The sequence below is a fragment of the Poecilia reticulata genome, chromosome 23 (assembly GCF_904066995.2).
Source record: "Poecilia reticulata chromosome 23, P_reticulata-male-v2, whole genome shotgun sequence".
Classification (NCBI taxonomy): Eukaryota; Metazoa; Chordata; class Actinopteri; order Cyprinodontiformes; family Poeciliidae; genus Poecilia; species Poecilia reticulata.
The window spans coordinates 17,682,758-17,698,893 of NC_088852.1; the positions used below are offsets into that span (position 1 = coordinate 17,682,758).

Below are 16,136 nucleotides of genomic sequence, written 5' to 3' on the forward strand. Positions count from 1 at the left end.
AAGGCTCAATATAAGTTTGAGCTGTTTCATTTTAAAAAAGGTTTTTGTGAAATGTTTTATTTCTTATCTGTTTTTGCAAAAAAAAAAAAAAAAGTCATACTTCAAACTTGGGACGAAAAGTGATCTGAATAGGACTGAATTGTAAGTAGGGCTGCAACTAACAATTATTTTTGTAACCAATTATTCAGATAAAACATTTGGCACATTCTGCAGATATTTAATTTAATCACGTAAGCTTTTTTTATATGTAATATTAGAGACGTATTAACCAACAACTCAATTCCTTTTTGCCTAAAATGCGATAATTTTGCATTCCTCTAGTGAATTTGAACCCAGTGAAGCTAAAACACTTGAGGAGTTTTGTGTAAAACACTTTTACAGATAAATGTGTTTTTATCGGAAATGCAAAATATATATATTTTTTGTACAGTTTTGGCCTGAATATGTTGTTTTTTCAGCGAATTGCCTTTTTTGGAATCTGTATAGTACAGTTAATGATCAATTGATTAAATTATTTGAAGACTATTTTAATAATCGATTCATCAAGATTAATCAAGATTCATCAAATTAATTGTTTCAGCCTGAATTTTTAGCAATCATTTTTTTCTTACATTTTTTCTTAATATTAAATAAACGAACTGAATCGATTTTACTAGCACTTTCTCTTTCACTGGCTTACTGCAGAAACGCTCAGTTTTTTATTCGGTTAACTGATTAATCAGTAGAATAAAGGATAGATTACTCACTTACTGAAATAATCATTTAGAACAGCCCTCAAACAAACTAATCGTCAGATTCAGCACTAACTAGAAAAACTCAAACTAACATCGGTGGCAAAATAGAAATTTCATTTTCCTCAGGTTGTGAAATCAAAGCAGCAGAAGAGCCTGCTGAGCATTTCACAACTTCCTGGGAAAAAAAGATTACAGCACTTTAAAGAAAAATGTTTAACACCAGGTCAGCTGGGTCTTCCAGCCTCAATGTGAACTGATTTGCAACTTTGACTGATTCTTATTCTCTGTCTTCCCTCCCATGAGTGTTCACTAAGGCCCAGACTATTCTGCACAAGCCAAGATCTGGCAGCTGAGGACACGGCAGACAGGCGGCTTTAGGGCTCCTCAATTGATCAGGTTATTGATAGAGGAGCTGGTCTCATCTGGTCTTAAGTCTAGCGATGGAAGGACGCTTCATTACCAACGCAAATCACATATAGACGTTTTGGTTCGTGCTATCCAGTGAGTCAGTCCGTAAACCTTTCCCCCAAACGTCTGACCCTTACAAGTAATAACAATAGAAAAACAATAAGTGAGTGAGAAAAGGGAAGTGTGAAATGGAAGGACCAAGTAGCAACAAGTCTCCTGTGTGTTTAGGGGTTGGGGACATCCAGCCCCCCCCTTGTCAGCCTGCTGTGGTGGCAGATTGTCTCCATAATGACTCTCCACCCAGAACAATGTGCTGCTCCTGCTGCAGGGTCGATACTGGGCCCCTGCTGCCTGCTTCTCCTGGGACTTATGACAGCACCAGTTCCAACCCACTGCTTCCTACCACTTCCAAAACCAACATTTACACACACATATACACACACGCCCACACACACACATCAATTATTATTGACACTGGCTTGACTCCGGTTCACTTTTTGTAACCCAGTTCTGTGTCTAACCCTAAACATGTACATAACACTTACCTTAAAAGCAGTTTAAGTCAGACTTTAGCCATATCCTGGTAAAAAACGAACTTGTTCTATGCTGCTTGCTTCACCCAGAGGGTTTGTACTCTTAGTTTTTGAGCAACAATTGCTTCCTGGAGGCACTAGCTCTGTTGAAGTTTTAATTTTAGTCAATCTCTAACATTTGGCCGTGACATATGTGACACACCAATTTGACTCTACACAGTTTAGCACAAGTTGCCTCCGCTGTACACAACCGAACTCCACTACAAAGAGACAAGGGCCAAGCCAAACCAGGCGACTGTTGATGTTAATTCAATATTTGGTACTGTGACCAACTCAGACTGAATGACTTCCTTCACTTCCTCCACTGCCATCGCTAAAACTACAGACGGACTACAATTAAGTAGAGCAGAAAATCAACGTCATCTGTTCGCTGATTGGCCCGCTGGAAAAAAAATTCCACTGGAGAAATCAAGCTCAATAGGAGAAATCCCAGACAACGTACTGAAGGGAGATGAGGAACAAGTGGAAGTGCGTCAGAAGGCACTGGGATGTAAACCCAGAACAGAGAAATGTGTTTATGTATTGATTGGTTTGAACTCATGAAGTTCCCACTTGAATCATTTCTGCTGATTGTGTCTGGAATCACATTTTATGCCAACTGTAATTGTAAACACATCGTCAATAAAGAGTTAAAGTGACTCTTTCTTTCCCAGCTCTACCTGATCTATAGTGAAAAGCTTCACATCTAGATTTCACTGCCCCTCAGCAAAAAAATCAGGGAAATAAATCTGCTGCCACAATTAATTTACAATTTCTTTTTTTTTTTTTTTGACGAAACAAGTACAAAACATGCTATGAAATAGTCCTTTTTTTTGTTGTTGCTTTTATTATAAACTATGTTCCCCCTCTCCTTTTTTTTCATGACCAAGTTAATTACAAAAACATATTTCATGTCACCATTTTTAGTGGTCTTATATGACAGAAAGCTCGCTCTGAAACATGGTGATGGGAGCATCATGCTATGGAGAAGCTGGCCAGAGCTTACAGGCTGATTTTTTGTAATAATTCTATTAATTAATTTATTTATTTACTTATTTATTTTACTTTTTACATGTTAAACAATAAACTAAAGATGGAATATTTTCATGAAAGAAACAAGGCAGCCTGATTTTTGTAGAAAGAATTATTTGTAATTCATGTAAAAAGGGCCCCACACTTATTAAAATACATTTCTATTCTTAATTTGTCATTCTTAAGTCATTCTGAGGGCCTCAAATGGCCCCCAGCTACTCGAGGCTTCTCATTTAGATCAAAGTATATTGCAATTAATTTAGGCAAATAAGAAACAACCAAAAAAAAAAAAAAAGAAAGAAATTTAGGGTCATATCTGCTGGGTGCTTATTAAATCCAATCCTGCCCAGGGCCCCACAGAGGGTTCGCCCGGCTCTGGACGCAGTAATACAGAAAAACAGGAATGAAAGCAGAACAGCGCTTAACCCAGGGATCAAGCTGCGGTTTCCGATTGGAGCAGGGGCGCAGCAAACAACTTCAGAAAAGTCGGAGATACAGAGCTGAAATTTGATCAAAACGCCATCATTTAGTCGCCCTTTTTTTTGTCACATGGCCAAATTATTTACAAAATATGTTCCGCTCAGTTTTACGTTTCTGCATCCATCCTGACTGAACCTTACAGCCAAAACAGAATGTCAACTTGATATTCCAGCACGTAATAACGGAAAGTTTCACCAGCTCTATCAGGACTTTGGGATTTTTTATTTATTTTTTATTTTATTTTTTGTTGTTGTTGTTGTTTTTTTTTAGAAGTTTATCCTGTTGGAATATGTCCCGCAGTTTGACACTCACATTCCCATCATTTCCTCCTTTAGAGGAAAGAGAAAAAAAGAAACCGGTAAAAGGGGAAGAAGCCGCCGAAAAGCACAAAGTCTTAGTGGGGATCCGAGACGGAGTGATACGGGAGAGGAGAAACGGGAGCTTCTTACCTGCGAGTCCGACATTCCCCATCACCCTGCAAGTATTTATGAGGAGGATAAACAAACAAACGTCCCGGGGAAAACAAGCGCTCCGCATGCTGACAGGCGATGTGAGGATCCAGCGGGGCTTTTGACGGGTTTCAGACCTGGACTGGCCGCTGGTGTGTGTGTGTGTGTGTGTGTGTGTGTGTGTGTGTGTGTGTGTGTGTGTGTGTGTGTGTGTGTGTGTGTGTGTGTGTGTGTGTGTGCGTGTGTGTGTGTGTGTGTGTGTGTGTGCGACTGTGGAAGTTTGCACGTGCATGCGTGTGTGTGGATGTGGTGTGAATGCGCGTGCAAGCGCGCGCGCGTGAATGTGTGTGTGTGTGTGTGTGTCTGTGATAGAGGAGGCGGACCGCTTTTTTTTTTTCCGTTTTCTTTTTTTTTTTTTTTTTAAGTGGACTGGCAGCATATGGGGGTGGGAGCGAGGTGGGGATGGGGTCGGAAGAGAGAGAGAGAGAGAGAGAGAGAGAGAATGAAGCTCTTTGATTGGCTTGTTCGTGCCGGTAGGAGAGAGAGGATGGAGCGCAGAGTCATGACAAGGAGGTGGGGGATGTCAAAAAAAAAGATATAATAAAGTCAAATCTAAAACATGCATAAGTAAAATTATTAAATATTATTATTACTTGTAGAATCACCTTTTGCTACAAATGCAGCTGCAAGCCTTTCAGAGTGACACTGAAATGTAACTTTTCACCCTTAATACATCAACCCAGAAAACAGCACCCACCCCGTGAAACGGTGGTGGCAGCATTATGCTGCGTACACAGCAAAAATCTCCAAGTGTATCAATTAATTTAGCTCAAGTTTGATTGTTTTTAACATTTCTGATTTTGAGCTAAAGATGATCAAATGTAGCCAACTGAAAAAAAGCAACAAAAGGTAAAGTTGCCTTAAAGGACCCCACTTTTCAAATAATCAACAAGCCGTAGTGTACAGGTATATCTATATATTTATATGCAGTAGAAAATATTGTCCAGTTCCAACTTGCTTTGTTGTAAAATTGTTGTGATGTCTCCGGAGAACCTGCCGCCCTGGGCAGAGAGCCATATTGCCAATGACAAAAAGAAATATTTAGCTAAAATGTGCTATAGTGCTGCCATTTTTTCTTTTACAAAAAATATAAGGCTTGTGTCAGAACTTGTTTCAGGTCTGAGCTACTCTCTGGGTGTTTTTATGAAATTGTATTTTTCACTCTTTAAAAAAACGCATCATGTCCAGAGAGGAACCAGGATGTCTGCATGACTGTTAGCAAAAACAGCTCAGGCATCAGAGGCTCAGTAAAATCCAGAGCAGAACATTCTGACTCTGAGCATTTTCCTAAAACAACAGAGGGACGTTATTTACCATTTCCTCCTAGTTATGAACCTTTTAAAAAAAAATATCAAAGGTTTAACGGGGTTTGATGAAATCTTTCCACACTGACAACAATTCTCAGTGTCAGGTATGCACACAGTGGGCTGCTGCGTCGTCTTTTTCCCGAAATCTCATTTAGCCGCGTAGAAAAAGCCAAAAGAAATAAGGAAAAGGCTTGAATTTATGAGTTGTAGGAAATACTGGTTTCTCGCTTCTGATTATGATTGATCAAGACTCAGACTCCAGATTTGGGAGGTATTTCTGTGACTCTTCCTCTGCATCCCAGCAGGATTTCTTTCTCCTCCGTGGTTCTGCTTTTTTCCTGTTTCACTGGTAAATTCAAAATGTTTCTTGATCAAAACCTCCTTCCTAAACTGATTCTTCAATACAGCCTAAAATGTACTGGAAGTCAGCTGTCACTCCTTAAAGCATCTTTAAAGTGACTTTATTATATATATATATATATATATATATATATACAGGAGAAACATGCATGATGAAATGCTCCACACCTTAGTTTATAACCTCCAGGTTTACATAAAGGTCTGGGTTTGAAGCAGCAACCTTTATTTAAACGCCCACTCCTCCTGAAAACATGACATTTTTAGTTTTTTTTGTCTCTGTCATGGCTGTTCCTGACGAACCGCTGACCTCACTAACAAAGGTTAGAAAACGGCTGGTCAACTTTGTGAAACTTGGCGCCCCCTGCTGGAAAGAAGTAGAACGGCGCTGTCATTTTGTTAGTTTCTGTTTTTATACAAAACCAATGAAGTAAATTATAAAAGCCCCATTTATTATCACTAAGTGAAACACATTATCTGGAGTAATTGCACACGGATGGATGGCTGAAAGCATTTATTTCTATTACTTATGATCATTTTCACTTACAGCAAGTAAAAATATGACATTTAAAATTAGGATGTTATATCAAAAAATTTTTAAACAGAAATGTGTAGTTAATGAAGATTATTTTTCATACCTGCTTAATTTGCAAAAGATACTCAATGTGATGAGACTCTTTGGGTTATATATGTTGTAAATTGCTGAATATGACTGTAGATTAATTAATAAAGCATAAATGGTTTGGTTTTCTTCCCTCAAGTGTCTCTACAGGTTCAGATCATGAAATCAATGTTGTACATCGATTTCCTTACAGGTGCATTTAGTAGAATTTTATCAGGGAAAAATAGAAATCAAAGAAATCGTTTAAAGATTTAAAGTTAAAATATTAATCGGAAATTATTAGTGCTAGTCCAAAGCTGGAAATGACAGTAAATAATGATAAAAGCCGAGGACCAAAAAGGTTTCTGTCTCCTAAATTACAGGGGCCTGGTGGGACATACACAAACTGAAACAGAAGTAAAAGTAAAAGAAACTTTATATGGCCTACAATGACGGCATGAGGCTCCTACTCAGAGTGCCTAGATGGAGCAGTGCTAGCCATATGTTTGTACATAATGATGTTCCCACATGTGCAGCTGTGCTCAGGAATCTCATGTATAGATGTATGTGTAGATTTTCTGTGTCATGCAATAATATAATTGCAATTTTAGTAAATCCTGTTTTTAGTACAGTGAGATTTTTCTCAAGATTGTGGAAACATTGGTGTCATCATTTATTTGTGACTCAGTGAATGTCATGTTTTTTTATTTATTTATTTATTTTATTTTATTTTATTTTTATTTTTTTCTCTTATTTTGTTTTTACCTTTTTTTATGGACCTTTTTGGTCTGGAATAAAGATTGATTGATTGATTGATAAAAGGACACAAGACTTTAATTTTGCTTTTGTCTGAATCTCCCCACTGCTTCCTCCCTGACCTGCTGCTGTGTTCCCTAGTCTCCATGATGCCATTTGTTTATTAACATTCCCTAACAAACCCCTGAAACCAGTTTCAGAGCAACTGGATTTATGCTGAGAATAAATTAAGCTCAGCTGAACTCTGTTTACTCATTAGGTGACCTCTAAAGGCGATTGGTTGCAGTTTATTTGAGGTTATCAGACTAAGATGGGGCTTCTTACAAATGCAAAACCCTACTTTTCAGGATTTAAGTAAAAACACGACAGTTTCATGGTTGTTCTCCCCCATCCAAACACTGAATGGTTCCTTCATTTTTAGGCCACCTGAAATGAAAAAAGAGAGCATCCTTTCCCTGAACACTGGAAAATGAATATGATTCGAATCAACAATGAGAAAGAAAACACTGCCATCTACTGGATTGTATTTGGAAATGCATTCCGGGCCCTGTCCAACCAATAAGAGGTTTCAAAGTGATGCGTTCAAAAATATAGAAAACTTGATCATTTTCTGACTTGTTAACCCTTTGTATGCCTTTTGATATCAAAGCAGTGGTACCACTTATTAATTTCTTTATATTTTATTCTTTTTGATGTTCATTCATTCTAAGTCTCTTGTACCTCTTGCCCCGTTTTCAAGTGAGGATCAAATAGATCAAAGATCCAGTATTTCAAAATTATGGGCACTAATAAAAAGCCTGTTCTAGCAAACCATCGGATGATAAAGATGTTTATCTTTTTTCCTCATCAGAATTTTGACGTTTTGCCATACATACCTAAAAGAAAATTATGAAATTCTCCACTATTAGAAGAGACAATTAAGCTTGCTATTGCTTTATTTCTTCAATCTCGGCTCTGAAAGCCTAAGTTTACCAATATACTAAAGGGCTACTGCATAGTTTTCCAGTAAATCTGGACTCTTTCATCATCTCTAGTTTAAACCCCCAAATAACTTGACTGATTACATTTGATGGCTGTTGACTGGATTCTTTAAAACACAATTTGGCCATTGTACTTTTTGTGGATTTACGACAGCTTTTGATTTAGAAACATAGGACGCAGACTGATAATACCTGGACGGGACTTAAATATTCTAAATTTAGTAAGAGGAAAAATACCACAAGGATCACCTTAAAACAAAAATTGACAATGTATTGTCAGACATTGTGTACTTTAGAAACTACAAAAACTACTGCTAAAAACGATTTGAAACAGCATCACACATGTTTATTACAGTTGCAACAATAAAACTAGACGACAGTGACAAACTAAAAAAATAATAATAATAAAGAAAAGACTGTGAAACAAGTTAACGTTATAGAAGATGTAAATCAATTTCATTTGTAAAAGTTTGCGGACTTACAAACGTCGGAGTTCAAGTAGACACTCTACAGTACGAAGTGTATTTGAACTCAGCACGATAACTGTCATGGCGTCTCCCTTGAAGGGGGCTTGGAACCAGAGACTGTAGCCTCTGTCAGCTCTTACTTTTCGCTCTCCTGCTGTGAAGTAAAGCCTTTGTGAGGAGGTTTATTGGAGCGGCTGGTTACCATGGGGACCGTCCATGCGAAGGTAAACCCCTGTAGCTCTGTGAGTGAGAGTGGACGTACGTATAGTGACTTGACCTCCCTGCTCTGCTGTGGCCAGAGGGCTGAAGGCTGCACCGTGCCACCACACGTTTAGCTAAACTATCGAGTTTAAGAAAACCAACAAGGATGTCGACTTATGTCGCTTAATCTGTCCGAAGTTTTAAAGCCGCGTTCATTGCTGCAACGTGTATATAATGATGCATTCACGGACTATAAGACATTAAAAATGCACAGCCCTTTCCGTCCTTCTTATAGCTATTTTTTTTTTTTATTTACTGAGAAAAACAATCACGGTCTCATTACTAAAGAAGCAAACTAAATTTAAAATTCATAGTCTTATTTTATCGTATAATATCTAATATAACAGAGTTAACATAACTTATTTTTACTCTCCTGAACGTCTCATATTGCCACAGTGTATTCTGTAACCTTCAGTGGTCACTGGGTCTGGACATTAAATGCTCCTCTCGGCGCCCCGCCCAATTCTGTCTCCTTTATCTGAGCATTATAGATCAATTAATTTCAAAAAAGTCAATGTCATTTTGAAATAAAATACAAAGCACTCCTCAAAGAGTGGAGAATTTCTGTAGGTATGTTATTATGGATTAACAGACCTACACTCAGCCAAAACCCAAAACGAGTCGTTGCAAATTTCTTATGTTGTGTCTTAACACAAGAAATTTGACAGTTGTAACTTGTTTCCACAATTATCGCTGCTCTTTGCCCTGCTTCCTACAACATTTTTCCTTTCAGTAAACTTTCCATTAAACCCTATGAACAACTAGTTCCTTAGCAATGGCCTTTTGTGGATCATGACTGTTTAACAACAGTCAAGTCGGCCATGTTACCTGTGATTGTAAGTCATAATTATCTAAATTAGACATAAAATAACTTGGTGTTAAACGGATCTGTTTAAAGCTTGTCTTTTAAATTACTATTACCATCTGAATCATCTTCTAATTCATTGAGATCAGCCGATATACACGCCCATACAGTTAAAACCCAGCCCTAACACTAGCCACCAGACTCCACCGTGCAGAACTAGTCCACTAGTCATTTCTACAGAAAACATACTGATCTGTGTTTTAAGTCGCTCGGTCTCGGTGCAGAGTCTGGATCCGCTCCCGATGCATGGCCGCGATTTGGGCGTCAACCCCGATGACCTGATGGAGCCTCCAGAGCAGGAGCCGGAGTCCAAGCAGGAAGTCCTGGAAAACAAAGATGTGAGTAGTGGCATTTAGTTCTACTTTATGTAAAATGTGTTGAATCGTAGTTCCAACAGCGGTTCATTTGCTTCAGTTAGGTTTTCATTTAAATTGAATTACTGTTCTATAGCTGGAAATAATTCAGCAATTTACCTGGGAGATAATTTTTCCAACTTTCAGAGTGGCCAGTGTTTCCCCACAGTTGGAATTCTCCAGACGCTGACTTTTTAAAATGTACTTTTCATACCATGGCTTTGCTGCTGCTGACACCTTCTTTAGATATGTGATTAATTCAAACATGACTAAGTTGTTTGGGTGACAAGACACAAAATATGTGGAATAGTGAATGAGACCAATAGACTACATTTTTATTCCAAAGGGAAATTCAATGTTCTCATAACTCCTAACATCCAAATCTCTTCAAAGAGTCATTGTGGACAGTGATGCTGTGGGCAGGAACGATCTCCAGTACCAGTCAGTCTTGCAACAAATCTGAAGAAGCCTCTGACTCAAGACTGCTGCTGTGTGACAGTTTCATGACTGTTATGACATGCTAACATGATTCATTTAAAAAATCTCTACTGGCAGTATGGTTAGAAAGCATGATAGAGAGATGTAAGAGTCTGGGATTTGATCCTTGCCCCATACGTAGCATATAGCTGTATTTCATCAGTGTTGGACATTTTTTGCCAACATTGTGGTAGTAGTAACATTTAAAAGTACTATCATTTTTTGTTAAAGGGATATGTTGTCATCCCTTTAACTGGCAACTCTGGAAAAGCAAACCTGGATGGAAAAATCCCACTGCCTCTCCAGAGTAGACTGGGATTATCTCAACATAGAACAGGAAAATGAAGCAAGCATCCTTTAAGCAACATGAACATCCGAACATTGATTCAAACTGTTATTCAGTTTATTCGTAAATAATTCAGGTTCTGTTGAAAATGTAATTGTGACTTTATTATGTTGTGATTGCATCTGTTGGAATATCCAGTAAAAGAATCCAGAATACAAGATAAATCACTTTTTAGACCATCTAAGCTCTGTGGCTACCTCTCTGAAAGTGTCTACAGACCCTATATGTCGCAGTCAGAAAACATGTCTATTGGACATGTTGTCATGGATAAATCCTGTTTGGTCACACAGGTGGTCGTCCAGCACGTCAACATCCAGGGGTTGGGGAGAACCAAGGAGGATCTGCTTGGCTACGAGATCTCCGATGTATTCCATGCCAAGAACCTCATTGACGTATGCATTAGTTGTCTGACTGTGCTGCATTTAAGGTATTCTAACACCAATGTGATGTGTGTGGCATTCCGTAAGTGTGCCGGTCTTTTTCAGGTGATGAAGAGGGCTCACGTTGCCAGACTGAGGCTTCTCCGTCTCGGAGTGTTCAAAGAGGTGGAGGTTCTCATCGACACGTCAGAGGGTAACTGTTCATACTTAAAGGCGCACGCTGGTCCGTCATGACCACACAGCTTAGCTGAATCATCTTTGCGATTGGCTCTCCCTCAGGTAAAGACGCTCTGCCCAACGGTTTGGACATCACCTTTGAAGTGACGGAGATCAAGAGGCTAACAGGAAGCTACAACACTATGGTTGGCAACAACGAAGGAAGCATGGTGAGACACACACCACTTATTTCACACAGTTGTTAAGGTACATACAGGTGGCCTGGATGAGAACTGAATATGATGTGGCTGCAATGTAGCTCACCACTATTAGTGTGTGAATGGATGGGTGACTGAAGCGATTTGGGGTCCTTTGGACCGGAAAAATCGCTATGCAAGTACAGGTCATGTATCATCTACCGTGTCCTTCAGGTTCTGGGGCTGAAGCTGCCCAACGTATTCGGCCGAGCTGAGAAAGTCACCTTCCAGTTCTCCTACGGGACAAAGGAGACTTCGTACGGCCTGTCGTTCTTCAAACCGCAACCTGGATACTTTGAACGCAAGTACGTGGCGTCATTGTTCTCCTTTAGGTTCCATTAGGCGTTTATACCTACTGGGTTCCCCCATGCTATGTGGTTTTAAAAGTTGATACTCCCTTTACTTTGGTCCTTTATTTCAGCTTCACCCTGAACTTATATAAAGTCACGGGTCAGTTTCCGTGGAGCTCCTTAAAAGAGACTGACAGAGGCCTGTCTGCAGAATTAAATGTAAGAAGGTTTTTGGGGGGTTTTAAGTCTGAACCCTGTAGATTTAATCTCTGATGTGCCCGCTTGCCTCGTCTTTGCAGTTTCCTCTCGGCGTGACCAGCCATACGTTGAAGTGGGAGGGAGTGTGGAGAGAACTGGGCTGCCTGGCACGCAGCGCCTCCTTCGCAGTGCGAGAGGAAAGCGGCCACTCGCTGAAGTCTGCCCTTTCGGTAACGCCAGAAAACTCAGTTTCTTTTAACCAATAATGTATAAAAGTGAAGGGAAATCGGTTTTAAGCAGTTTTCTGTTCAGTTAAATCTCTGTCGGTTTCATTGCAGCACTCTATGTCCATCGACTCGAGGAATTCTGCTATCTTTCCAAACAGAGGTGCCTTACTTCGCATCAACCAGGTCTGTATGTAAAAACTGTGTTGCCATGTTTTGTTGGTATATTAAAAATCATATGTTATTTGGTTGTAAACATGAGTAAGAAGAGATTTTGAGAAACGTCATATGTCTTTTAAGTGAGTAATATTTATTGCCTTTAATGCACTCCTGTTTTGAACAGTGAATGTGTATTGGGATCAGGGGTGTATCCTGTCAGAATCATCTGCTTTGATTTGACAACAGTGTTTTGAGTTATTTTCACGTGATCAAGTAATTATAAGCTGAATTGATTAAAAAGTAGGTTAGGCTGTAAGTTTTAGTTCCCAGCATCTGACTTGTGGAGGTGAGTGAGTCTTTATCACTTCAGACAGCATAACACAGCTAAGTAATGTTATTTGGTCACAATATTAAAGGTACAGTTGCATTAATCCTGTATTGTTTAGGTACATGGTGTGGCAGCTAACTTTATCTAGTTATTTATGCTACAGTGTCACATTAATAGATGGGCAAGAGAGCAAGATTTTCCCTTGGTATTGTGTCTTCCTACACTGTTGAAACTAAAATGTGGGAACTGATTGGTAGCCTACCATATATATCTTTAAAACCTAAAGAACAATAAAGGAGAAAATCAGAAAATGGACATATAACTAAATATAATAGTTAATTTAAAAAGTATCATTATAAAAGAGTGGATTCTGAAGCTAACAGATTCCCAAAATTCAAACATTCTGTTATGTGTTCCTCTAAATGTTGAAGAGGTTGAAGAGACAAGAAAAGCAGGAATTTAAGTTAATTAATTTACTAATAATTTTCTGATAATTGGTCAGTTTTAGCGTACGTCATCAAATCATGGCGTATTTCCATCCTTTTCCATTTTCACACCTCCAATTTTAAGCTAGCTTCCCTTCCAGTTTCTATTCGGATTTTTCTTAGCAGCTAGCTTACATCTGCTTTTCATTTTAGCTTTGCCTTCTGAGAAACGGGACTTTTTCAGCTCATAGATGGATTTGTGTTCTAGCAAAGGGAATTCTCGGAACGGTTGGTTTTAATTTATGAAACGCAACCACTCATAAAATCCAGGAAGTTAAGCTAGCTAGGTTTTTGTTAGCTTTAATCTTTAAATGTTTGCGCCAAATGAGGTTTCTGTATCTAAGAAGTATGAAATATTTTTTTTTATTAAAAACCAGAGGGAAAGCCACTGTTATCTTTAGAGTTTATGTAGATGGAAAATACTCCCTGTATTAATAATGTTGTCTTTAAAGTTCCTTTGGTTTGTATCGCTAACATGGTTCCAATTCTCTGTCTGTTGGTGTTTTTGTCCGGCAGGAACTGGCTGGATACACCGGGGGAGACGCCAGCTTTTTGAAAGAGGACTTTGAGCTTCAGCTAAACCGAAAGCTTTTCTGGGATTCTGTACGAAGGAAATTACTAATTTTTCAAGTTTACATCATAACTCTGACTTATTGGTATCATTTGACCTTTTGCTTTGTCAAACCAACCACTAGAGGGCAGCGAAGCTTTGTTCTTTATTTCTGAATGTGTTTTTCAGCAGAATTGAACAATAACTACATTTTGTGTCCTGTCAGGTTTTGTCTGCCTCTCTATGGGGGGGCATGCTTTATCCCATCGGAGGACAGCCGTCCTGCATCGCTGACAGGTATACCAGTTCTTAAAAACTAATCAAACCAAAATTTGAGGACAGTCTGAATTATTTTTGTTTTCAGATTATTCAGTTAGTAGTCAGACTTTTTTGTTTTGCTTGCTGATTATATGCAGCTGTTCAAGCTGACATGTTTTATGAAAACATTGTGGCCTGCCTGCTTTTGTCCAGGTTCTACCTTGGCGGTCCCACCAGTGTCCGGGGCTTTGGGATGTACAGCATCGGGCCACAGAGTGAAGGTAAACCAAACCCTGACATGACTGGTGGAGTTTAAGTTTAACCAGAATGCTGATGTGTTGCGTGTGTGTGCTTTGGGTTTCAGGTGACTATCTGGGCGGGGAGGCGTACTGGGCAGGCGGTGTGCACCTCTACACCCCTCTACCATTCAGGCCTGGCAAGGGAGGCTTCGGCGACCTTTTTAGAACGCACTTTTTTCTCAACGCAGGCAACTTGTGCAACCTTAACTACGGTGGGTGGAAAGATGATGGACTCATCCTCTGCTTTGCTCAGATAATGAAGTTGTTCCAAGTCTTTTGTGTCTGTTTCTTATCGCTCATGTTTGCTGGGCTTCTGATCTCAGCAATGAACTCCAGCTGACTAGAGAGAGACTCACTTTGCCATTGTTACCCTGAAACCTTTTTTTCACATTTTGTCTCCGTCTGTTACTGGTATATTAGGCTATTGATCAACACACAGTATCACAGTGTAAAAAGTTAGCAGCTTTGTCGATATATTTAAGTTCCAGTTGAGCTGTCACTTCACCATCGATCAGCCAGTTAGGAACAATCATCTGAAGACTAGTGAAGACACCAATAGTCGCCTCACTTTGCCAACTTAGCTACTTTGTTGCCATATTTGACGACTTTTCAGTCCAAAAAAATCGGAATCAATCAAAATCGGAATTGGTAATCAGCCAGAAACCTGATCGGTGCACCGCTAGAGCAGAGTATGAATTATTTTTCTCCCACTTCACAATTCTGAACCTTAGTGCAAGGCGGTGAGGCTGGTCTCTCTCTAGAGTGCGTGTGTGTGAGGAAGGTTTGCCTGTGCTATGCGTTGACATGGTCTCTCTGTCCCGTGCAGGCGAAGGCCCCCAGGCTCACCTCCAGAGGCTGGCCGAGTGCATCCGCTGGTCGTACGGGGCCGGCATCGTGCTGCGGCTCGGGAACATCGCCCGGCTGGAGCTGAACTACTGCGTACCCATGGGAGTTCAGAGTGGAGACAGGTGGGACACAATGACCCGAGCAGCAGCTGCTCCTCTTGTCCTCTTTCTGCTGAAACATCACAGAACATTTTTCCTCCGTCTCTCCTAGGATATGTGACGGCGTCCAGTTCGGAGCAGGAATTCGCTTCCTGTGATTTCTCGTTGCATCCACCCCTCGCCTCCCTCCCCTCCACCCCCCCTCCACCCCTGCCTGTCTTGCAGAGTTTGATGTGAATAGAGAGAGCGTCTTTGTCATGTTGCACCTGTAACTTGTTTGGGAGTGTAAAAACAGTAGCATGGGCTCACGCTGTGGAAAAATAAGCCACGCCCCCCCCCTTCCCCCCTCTGTGCCATGGTTTCCTGTGTTCACAAGCGGCTGCTGGAAACTACCAGCATCATGCACCGTCAACTCAGCTGAGTTAAAAGTAAAACTGGGGGACATGAATCATGTGTTTTGCTCGGTAATCTGCACTTCTGGTATTTTGTGTTCCGTTTGGTGAAAAGTAAAAGTTTCTGACAAATATTAAATAGCTTGTTGGCAGGTTGCCTCGTTGGTTTCTTACTCAGGACTACAGTTTGTTCCTGACGCCAAACATCAGGATCCTCCGTCTGGTTCACTCATCCTGCTGACCAGCTGCAGAAGAACCTGGAGAAAATCAGCACTGATTTCTTCACAACAACTATGTAGGTCAGACACTGCAGATGAAAGGTGGAATGTCACCATAGCAACATCCACCAGCAGTGTTTTTACCCTCACTTCTCTTTTTCATGTTAAAATGTTCACTAATAAATCCTAGCTGCTCCCTTGAATTATTTCTGCTGTCTTCAGTTTACTGGTAGAAGAGTCTGAATGCAGGGTGAACATGTGGATGTACAACAACCCCATCTTCTCTGTTAGTTAACCAGAACCACAGAGGCACTGATGCAAACAATTTGAACAGATACCCAATATTCCAATTGCTGTTATGGATGATGAGCTACAAATTTTTTTTCCCCCATCTTAATTTATGGATTTTGTCATGCAGGCTCAACAGATATAACTGGTATTAAAAAAACAATACAAGTTAGCTCAATTCAAGCCATTGATTTTAAAACAACTT

General features: G+C 39.9%; 2 protein-coding genes across 3 annotated transcripts in view; one reads left to right on the forward strand and one right to left on the reverse strand.

Moving 5' to 3' along the window:
• Positions 1-4,060, reverse strand: part of scube1 (signal peptide, CUB domain, EGF-like 1) — a 94,379-nt gene extending 90,319 nt beyond the window's left edge. Inside the window, exon 1 of one of the 2 annotated variants that reach the window (XM_008401500.3) lies at positions 3,676-4,060. In XM_008401500.3, coding sequence (XP_008399722.2) covers positions 3,676-3,967 — 292 coding nt within the window. In that variant the 5' untranslated portion in view covers positions 3,968-4,060. The remainder of the gene's footprint in view (positions 1-3,675) is intronic. The other variant, XM_008401501.3, reaches the window with a different exon arrangement.
• Positions 4,061-8,253: 4,193 nt separating this feature from the next.
• samm50l (sorting and assembly machinery component 50 homolog, like) lies at positions 8,254-15,846 on the forward strand. Its single transcript, XM_008401502.3, has 15 exons — positions 8,254-8,427; positions 9,554-9,667; positions 10,796-10,897; positions 10,991-11,078; positions 11,165-11,271; positions 11,473-11,603; positions 11,720-11,807; positions 11,888-12,016; positions 12,125-12,196; positions 13,499-13,585; positions 13,759-13,829; positions 14,004-14,071; positions 14,155-14,301; positions 14,916-15,057; positions 15,146-15,846. The coding sequence occupies exons 1-15, from the start codon at positions 8,407-8,409 to the stop codon at positions 15,189-15,191; spliced, it is 1,413 nt and encodes a 470-aa protein (XP_008399724.1). The 5' UTR covers positions 8,254-8,406; the 3' UTR covers positions 15,192-15,846.
• The last annotated feature ends 290 nt before the right edge of the window (positions 15,847-16,136 follow it).